At 35.1% G+C, this 9,905-nt stretch overlaps 1 protein-coding gene across 1 annotated transcript; it reads left to right on the top strand.

The window, feature by feature from the left end:
• Positions 1 to 5,474: 5,474 nt before the first annotated feature.
• LOC143553440 (receptor-like protein kinase 7) lies at positions 5,475 to 8,985 on the top strand. Its single transcript, XM_077043439.1, has 2 exons — positions 5,475 to 6,055; positions 6,519 to 8,985. The coding sequence occupies exons 1-2, from the start codon at positions 5,587 to 5,589 to the stop codon at positions 8,933 to 8,935; spliced, it is 2,886 nt and encodes a 961-aa protein (XP_076899554.1). The 5' UTR covers positions 5,475 to 5,586; the 3' UTR covers positions 8,936 to 8,985.
• The last annotated feature ends 920 nt before the right edge of the window (positions 8,986 to 9,905 follow it).

Raw genomic sequence — 9,905 nt, 5'->3', positions numbered from 1 at the left:
ATTTGTTTGCAGAAAAAATAAACTTGGGGAGGATAAGAAATTGAAGCATGTAAAATGATATGATGGTGGTGGGTTGGCGTTCTACTATAGGCTTTGTGAACAATACATACTTATCCAACCCAGACGTATTAAATAATATATAATAATAGTATGTATCAGATAAGAGTTAAGTAACCATAGTTAGGTTAAGAAGAACACATGTAACCTATATATAAGTCCAGCCCACCTTACCTCTGTGTCATACATCCATCATTCACAAAATCTATTTATCTAGTACCGGTCATATCATTCATTTACAATATTTATATTCACGTCCCTTTTATATTTCATAGAAACATCCATACGATTTACATATTTACGTGTAACGTCTGTGTGAGTGTTGCATTGTAAAATAATTAATGGCTAGTGATAACGGTACTGGTGAGTTTAGTTTTCCTAGGACGCCGACCAAAGGACGAAATGGCCTTCCGAAGATTCAAACTCATGGATCAGTTAAAAATAAAAAGGAAGATCAGCAGGAGATCTGCCATGACGACAGTGTACCCACGGTCAAAGCTCAGACCATTGACGAGCTGCATTCGTTCCAGAAGAAGAGATCCGTTCCAAACACACCCATCAAAGGCACTACTACCGGTATTGCTGAAGCTGCTGCTTTTAATGTTGTTTCCGAAGAAGAACGCCAGAAGCAGCAGCTTCAGTCCATTAGGTAACTTTTATTTATTTTTGTTCCGGTTGAAATTGGTTCGGTAATATTGTAAAAGGTAAAAAATAAAGAGAGAGAAAATATGGAAAGAAAAACATAAATAATACAAGGTTTTGTTTGGTCTTGGTCAAAGAAAGTCGGTGAGCAAAGCCACATTAACCGTAACCATAACTGAATAGCCAGTTAATCCATAATTATCAGTTTTGCTTGGTTATGCCATATGGATGGCAATAAAACCTGAATCAGATGGGAAACCTGAAAACCGACATATTGAGAAGGGGTTGGGATTAGTTTTGAAAATTTTCATGGGTTTGGGATTTGTAATATGTGGTGAGAGGAGACCCGGAGCGGATTAGTGAAACACCGAGAGCAGCTCAGCTCAGGTGGCACCACATCATCACGTATCGGCTCCCACGTTCAGTACCAGCGACAGTGCTCTCAAGTTCACACATATCCTCTACAACCTATCCCCTGCTGCTACTACTAACTAGCTAATTGCCAATTAAGTAATTAATAATTGGTTAAATAAATATATAGAACTTTATGAGCAAGCCATTAAGTATGAGTTTATCACGTCTAGTGGCGCTTTGGCAACGTTATCGGGTGCCAAGACAGGGCGATCACCAAGGGATAAGCGTGTTGTTAGAGATGTGACAACCGAAGATGAACTTTGGTGGGGAAAGTAAGTAGTACTCAACCCGACCATTATTATTATTATTATTATTATTATTATTATTATTATATGCTAAATAATATAAATCGTGGTGTTGTTTGTAACGAAAGAGAGAGTTGGGATGGTTTATATATTCTTAAAAGATCGATAACGTGTTTGGTGAACGAATCCGGGCAGGCATGTTGTAAGGGTAAATGTTTGTCGATTGTCATTCATATATATATATGCATGTCATAATAAACTTATTTACTCCTAATTTTTTTTTTTTTTTTAATTATAAATAATCGAAGTTTATATAATTTACTATAAAACGATTACAATAAAGTGGCAGGCAAACGGGCAACAAGCTGCGCCGCAACCCCCTTTTGAACAGCAAAGCCAATCCTGCTAAAAACGAAGCTTTGAGACCTAGAAGCTGAAGAGGTTCCGTGTATGACGCGCTGAACCCTACTCAAAAATTTCACAGCCTCTAGAGCCAGAAAACCAAATGTATCAAAGGCAAATGGTAGAAAGACATGTTGATTATCTAAATAAATCACAAGAAATCAAGGACACGTATACATCGTCTTGTGTTTTAAAATACAAAATGTCACTAGTCAAATAATAATACTGTGATGAAAACAAATTGAAAAAATTATCAAACCTAACTCAATGAATCAACAACACAAACGATTGCGTTGCAGATGTGAATCAACACTATCAAAAACCTGCCATTAGCCCATCTTGCGTCTTAATTATAAGCTCATCAGGTGTCTTTAATCTTGAAGCCCAGCCCACGAACCATTATTCTCAGCTAGCATCACAGGCCCATATCCAATATCTCCTCTCCATAAAATTAAATAAATAAAATTAACAAACAATAATTAAAAATTTGTATATAACTTAATTAATTGTATTTTATACAACTATATGGGGAAAAAAATATTTAACACCCTTCAATTATTAAAAAAACATCAAGTAAACATATATAACTTTTCGACATGTGATGATTTAAGCTACAAAACACCCACAACACGTAAACCACAAACCGTTATGGTAAGTGTGAAAAGTGAGTTTGTCACTTTGTCACGTAGGTATCAAAACATTTCATATTTCATACCAAAAAGCATGTGTTTTAATAGAGTGAAATGTAAAAGTATCTTGTTTTATGATGGAAATGTTACATTAAAACTTTCACAATTCTATGGTATTATAAAACAGACAGGTCTTTTGATAGTTGTTTATTAAAAATTAAAAAAAGAAATACAAAATGAAAGACAAATCGAAATGGAGTGATAATTACATGCACTTGTTTCTTAAAGTGGAGCAACTTCATATCTTCAAACTTTTGTTGAAAACTTGAATAATCCAACTTTCATTCAACTTTTTTCACTTATTGCATTCCAAGTCACAAAGTTTTCACCCACGACTCACCTCATATTTCACTTTATTTTATTTTAATTTATCTTCTTCTTTCTGAATTATATATAGTAGTTCAAAACCTCTAAAACATAGAATAATTAATTTTAATAACTAAAGTGCATTTGAGGTAGTATTTTGCATGTTTTTTATTAAGATAAAAGCTGAATTATATGTATGAAAAATTATGAATTGCGCCATATAAGTATAGTGACAAAAAGTGACATATAAGTGAAGCAAAAACATTAACATTTTCTATGTTACAATTCTTTGTCCCAACATAAAGCAAATTAACATACATATAGATACTGCAACAACATTATTTTGCACTCCAAATGTTACCTGTGACATTATGTTAGGTAACTAATATTTTATTTAAAATTTACCAGTGGCAATGTGTTAGGCATTATTATATATAGACTATGGTTAATAGCTGGGATAGTTATTGTTGTTTGATTATAATTTCGTCAAAGATTGAGTCCACTTAAATTAGGTGAGTCATGAGTGGCAAATAAAAGTAGTGGCAATAATGCTATTTTTTTTAATAATAAAAAGCTAATAGGAATTATCTACTAGAAACCAACTAATGTTTTCGTCCACTTTTATTTTTTCCCGAATAATTAACAATATCTTGTTGTAGAGTAATAAGTAATAACCATGCTGAATATTATATTCATGCACATGGAGAAAAAAAAAGAATATAATATTTGGGTAGTAGCTAAATGTACAAGTCATACGAAACATGACTGGATATGTTGTTATATATTAATATATACTTTTCTGGAAAGTATTGGTAATATAATTTTTGTGGTAACCTTGACAAAATAATATTCAAGGAACAAGGAAAACAAATAATAAAACTTTAGAACAAGCCATATTTATTTTTTAAATGACAAAGGATGTACAGTAGAAGAAGTGGGGCATCCAGGATATAAAGGTAAAGTAATGGGTGGCTGCAAGTGTGAGCAATGACCATGAAGTAACATAATATGATTGAGCTAGAATTCAACACCAATCATTGTTTCAACCTTTCCAACTCCATTTCAGTACATGTTTATTTATTTATCCTAATCAAAGTTATATTAATGTTATTTTGAAAACTTGCACAAAACTGTTTCAGTCATTTCTCAATGTTTTATTCTAGCCAAGGCTTTGGGGTGTAGATGCTTGGAAGGAGACGTGGTCCACAGTGACCAGACTCAACGATGTGGAAAGATGCGTCTCTATAACATGGTCCACAAGCGTAGAATGTGAGTAGGTGACAAACAAGGTGTTATGTTTATATTAAAACTAAAAATAATTTGACAATTTTCACACGTGAAACGTGAAACTATGAACCACAACTTCATATGCGGTTTTATGCGCAAACTATAAGAATACGACTACACCCCATTATCTAACTTTCTACTAAAATTAATTATATACATATATATATATATATATATATATATATATATATATAATTTCTTGATTTAGCAAGCAACTAGAATTGATCTAGTGGTTATGGCAAATATTCAAAACTAAATTTGGTTTATAATTAGGTTTTCTCCGGAGTTATCATTTTAGACTATACATGTGATGTGTGATTGTGTGGCGTGTATTAATGTATAAAACGAACAAACAATGCATGTACCTTGATAAAGTCTCTTGACAAGTCAATGGAGGCGGCTTTCAATTAATCAAGCGACTTTTGATTTTATTTTTTTTACTTTCAGTATATTTTATTGAAAAGGAGAGGAAATGGAAGCATGATGTGTATACTATTATATATTTATATTTAATATTAATATTAATATCTTCTTTTGTTTTATTAGCTTTGCCAAGTTAAAGTTTCATTTCGTGGCTTTTTCTCTTTCATTACCCTTTTTCCTTTTTTATGCATCATTGTTCTAAGGGTAAAATGTGAAGAAAATAAACGTAAACTTGCGCAACTAGACATAGGTTCGTATTTCACATCTAATACAATATGTGTGGTGGTAGAATGAAATACGACGTGATTGTACTTAAAGTCCGTAATATCCATCCTGTAAGGATTTAGCCTCCCAAACAACGCATAGCCCTGTAGTATTTGTATAAAACTTTTTATAAAAATCCAAATATAACTAATTCCATCATATTATCTCGAACCAAAATAATTATACGTGTTTCACTCTTCTCAAAGAAGCAAACGGAAATCATCCAGTCCAATTGGATAATGACACTAGGATATCACAACCATAAGTTGATTTCAAAAATATCCATAACCACTTCACATAAGTCTGATATCACCGTATATGGTCTCAATGATGAAATTGTATCTTAAAATCACCCTTAACTTATAAGACTACATGTTATAAGTTTACATTCTAAGCCGGTCATAAGTGCTAGGGCCACCAAGTGCATTAACTTATTGTGATTTTGATCTTAAAGTCATACATAGTGGTTGATTAGGTGATGAAAATAGTATTTACTTTGTGATTAAAAGAGTAAAAAAAGTATATAGTCAACCGGTTCAGGTTGTGATGTAAAGATGCACAAGCATAGAGTCATCTACTTCTAGAAAAAAAAAACATAAAATATCTAGAATTGGAAATATATTATTATGTTAAATAAACCATGTATACAAAGACACTATAAATACTAGTTCCTAGTAAGTACTAAGTAGTAACCGTTTTAACCAACTTATAGCTAACGTCCGTTAACTATAACGACCACTTTACTAACGCCGTTATCCAATTCATGTGAACACCTTAAATAACAGACACTTCCAAAGTCTGTTTCGACACGACCACATAAAACGTACCTCATCTCCTATAATATATCATATCATATCATGTACTCTCCGGCCACCCGTTACCGGATCATAATAAACGTATTTGTAATATTATTCATCGGGTTTATATGTCCCGTGAGGTCCGATGAACACGAGCTTTTAATGAGTCTTAAAACGGCCTTGGCCGCGGAATCAAAGACCAATGTTTTTGATTCCTGGAATTCGGATGTTTCGGTTTGTAAGTTCGCAGGAATCAGTTGTGATGATTCGGGGTTGGTTAAGGAAATAGACCTGTCGCATCAGAATCTTAGTGGTTGGATTCCTTTTGATTCCGTTTGTCGACTTCAGGCGTTACAAAGGCTTTCTTTCGGGTATAATTATTTGCACGGGAACGTGACGGATGACCTCAACAAATGCTCCAGCTTGACTTACTTGGACCTCGGAAACAATCGCTTCTCTGGTGTCATGCCTGATGTTTATTTCATGACCGATCTTTTATATCTTTACGTCAACAACAGCGGCTTTTCAGGTAATTTCTTTAGTCTTACATCTATTCCCGCACTGTTACAAACAAATAGACATGAAAAATAGGATTTATTTTTTTTGGATTAGTGGTTTTACAAAAAAAAGAAAGTGATATTACATGACTAACTAGATTTTAAGATAATTTGCTATCTTAGTTAGCAGACTACGAAAACACACCAGCTAACCTTCCAAGTGACAATCCTTGTCATCGTTCAAAATGGTGGTTTGTGTGATCCAATATTTGAAATAGCATATTTCACATGTCACGATTGGATTACTTGGAAAGTTAGCTCCACTATATTAGATAACAAATTACTTAGCACACTTAAAATTTAGTCAGCCACTTAAAAACAGCAAAAAAAAAATATATATATATATAAAAATAATGCCTTAGCTAGCTTCTAATTATTATTTCTTTAGATTAATTATAAATTTGAAATTATGTATGTATGTATGTGTGTGGTTAGGAACATTCCCATGGAAATCATTGGAAAGCATGAGGGGGCTAGTGGTATTGAGCGTTGGAGATAATCCATTTGATCAAACTCCATTGTTTCCGGAACAAGTACTGAAACTAACTAATTTGACATGGCTATACATGGCCAATTGTAGCATTGGAGGTCAGATTCCAGCCGGTATTGGGGCGCTTAAGGACCTCATTAGTTTCGAGATTTCTAGCAATTACATCACTGGAGAGATTCCAAGTGAAATCTCCAAGCTGAACAAGTTATGGCAACTCGAGCTGTACAATAACAACCTCACTGGAACACTTCCAGTGGGGCTACGTAACTTGACCAACCTTGAGCTCTTCGACGCCTCCACGAATAATCTTGAAGGTGATTTGGTTGAAGTTAAGTTCTTGACTCGGCTCAAGAGTTTACAGTTGTTTGAAAATAAGCTGACGGGTGATATTCCGCCGGAGATTGGGGAGTTTAAACAGCTGGTTAACTTGTCCTTGTACCGGAACCAGCTCACCGGGGAGCTTCCTCAGCAGCTTGGTTCTTGGTCCGACTTTAACTTCATTGACGTGTCAGAAAACTTACTCACCGGGCAAATTCCTCCAGATATGTGTAAAAACAACAAGATGAAGGATCTCCTCATGCTTGACAATAGTTTAACTGGCGCCATTCCTGCCAGTTATGCTGATTGTAAAACATTGTTGCGGTTTCGTGTAAGTAATAACATGCTTTCGGGTGTTGTACCTGGTGGTCTCTGGGGACTTCCGAGAGCTGAGATCATTGATATTGCTGATAACTTTTTAGAAGGGAGTGTTACGTCGGACATAAAGAATGCAAACACATTGGGCCAGATATTCGCTGCCAACAATCGGTTATCTGGCGAGTTGCCATCAGAGATCGTAATGGCAGCATCATTAAATACGATCGACTTAAGTCACAACCAGTTCTCTGGTAAAGTCCCTGAAACAATTGGAGGCTTAAAGCATCTAAACAGCCTTCGTTTAGACAACAATAAGTTTACCGGTGAATTACCCAACTCTTTAGGCTCATGTGATTCTCTTAATGAGATAAACATGGCTTGCAATTCATTCTCAGGCCATATCCCAACAGCTTTAGGGTGGTTACCGACGCTTAATTCGTTGAATCTGTCGTCTAATAAGCTCTCGGGTGGAATTCCGGGTAGTCTGTCATCACTGAGGTTAAGTCTTTTAGACCTATCGCAAAATAAATTGGCGGGTGCGATCCCAGAGTCTCTTTCTATTGAGGCCTATAATGGAAGCTTTGCCGGAAATCAGGGGCTTTGCAGCCAAAAGGTGACGTATTTCCGGCGTTGTTCTTATTCCAAAGGGGTGTCACCCATGCTTCAGACGGTGATCAGTTGCCTATCAATTGCATCGGCTGTTGGTCTCGTGTTACTTGCATACTTGTGTTATTTGAAGAAGAAAGGTACTGGAAAGGCGGACGGAAGTCGTTCTTTGAAAGATGATTTATGGAATGTGAAATCGTTCCATGTGTTAAGCTTCATGGAAGATGACATTATTGATGCCATCAAAGAAGAGAATGTGATCGGGAAGGGAGGGTCCGGACAAGTGTACCGAGTGTCGCTTAAAAATGGGACGGAACTGGCAGTGAAACACATTTCAGATTTTGTGGGGAAGTCATTCGAGTTTGAGGCGGAGGTTGAGACGTTGAGCTCCATAAGGCATGTGAATGTGGTTAAATTGTATTGCAGTATTACAAGCCAGGACCAAGAGTCAAGGTTGTTGGTTTACGAGTATCTGGCCAACGGGAGTCTTTGGGATCGGTTACATAACAAGAAACTTGGAGGCCTGGATTGGATTACACGATACGAAATAGCTGTGGGAGCTGCAAAAGGGTTGGAGTATTTGCATCATGGTTGTGAAAGACCGGTGATCCATAGAGACGTCAAGTCGAGTAACATACTGCTGGATGAGCATTTGAAACCAAGGATTGCTGATTTTGGGCTTGCAAAGATTGGTCGGACGGATGCTAGTTCTTGTACCCATGTCATTGCTGGAACACACGGGTACATAGCTCCCGAGTATGGGTACACATACAGGGTGGATGAAAAGAGCGACGTCTACAGCTTTGGAGTGGTATTGATGGAGCTTGTGACGGGGAAGAAACCGATTGAGGCGATGTATGGTGAGAACAAGGATATAGTGTATTGGGTGTGTAGTAAACTGAAGAATAAAGAGAGTGTGTTAAGCCTTGTTGACTCAAGCATGGGTGAAGCTTACAAGGAAGAAACGATTAAAGTGTTGAAGATTGCAATCATGTGCACGTCTAGTATGCCCACCCTCAGGCCCACCATGAGGGCAGTGGTTAAGATGTTAGAGGAAGCAGATCCATGCAAATTACTAGGCATAATTGTTAGTAAAGACAAGCAAAAACATGTAACATAATTATAACTCCCTTAGATATATATATATATATGTGTAATAGCCATGCATAATTTCTTTTCTTTTATATATATTAAGAACATATTTTGAACTTGTATTTTGCCTTTAGTATCAGTTATATGGACGATTGCACGAGGAGAAAATAAAACACTTGAACAAACAGATAGTGTTGTCATATTTAAAATTTTATAAATGGTTGTTTCTTGTTTTCTTTTTTTCTTTTTAGGGAAATATAGATTAATCTTTGATACAAAATTTAAAAATAAATAAAAATGTTAAATGGTATATATATCTATCGTTTGTAAAAATAATAATAATAATAATTGACAAACTACATGCATTAGTTGTGGTTTTATGATCTAGAGCGACACATCTTTTGTAGGTGTTGATGTATTGATATTTACTTTAGCTAGTTTAACTCTCCCAATTCATAACCATATATATATATAAGCATTTAAACATTTATCTCTAGCATAGGCAGCCCAACCATTTTTGGGCCTTTTTCAAAATGGACCAGGTTGAAGAAAAGAATAGGATAAGATATGATTTCTTATATCTCTGATCACAATGCTATTAAGCACATGAAGCATTATGTTCTTTTATTTCTCCTATTGTCAATCAAATTTGAATACAAGAAATTGATTTGTTATTGGTATCAGCCCAAAGCGTATTTTTTTTTGAGGTACTTTTAGCTACATGCATTAGTTGTGGTTTATGATTTAGAGTGACATTAATCTTATTTAGGTGTTGATGTATTGTATTGTATTTACTTTGCCTAGGTTAATCCTCCCAATTAATTCATAACCAAATATAATAAGCATTTACACATTTATTATCTCTAGCTATCTATTAGTTACACTTTTATTCCATGCATGTAAGAATCATCTTTGGAATTTCGGGCTAAGATTTGAGGTAATACAATTGGTTATTGGCATGAACCCAAATTAAGACTCATGAACATATATGAATATAT

This window comes from Bidens hawaiensis, unplaced genomic scaffold (genome assembly GCF_021521415.1).
Source record: "Bidens hawaiensis isolate Kalapana, Puna unplaced genomic scaffold, B.hawaiensis_p1.1 tig00017238_1, whole genome shotgun sequence".
Classification (NCBI taxonomy): Eukaryota; Viridiplantae; Streptophyta; class Magnoliopsida; order Asterales; family Asteraceae; genus Bidens; species Bidens hawaiensis.
The sequence above is the reverse complement of the archived record's forward strand: the minus strand, read 5'-3'. Positions and strand labels throughout refer to the sequence as shown.

Coding starts and splice junctions, on each gene's coding strand:
- LOC143553440 (XM_077043439.1), top strand. CDS start 5,587: ATGTACTCTCCGGCCACCCGTTACCGGATCATAATAAACGTATTTGTA. Junction 6,056..6,518: donor CAACAACAGCGGCTTTTCAG/GTAATTTCTTTA, acceptor GTGTGTGGTTAG/GAACATTCCCATGGAAATCA.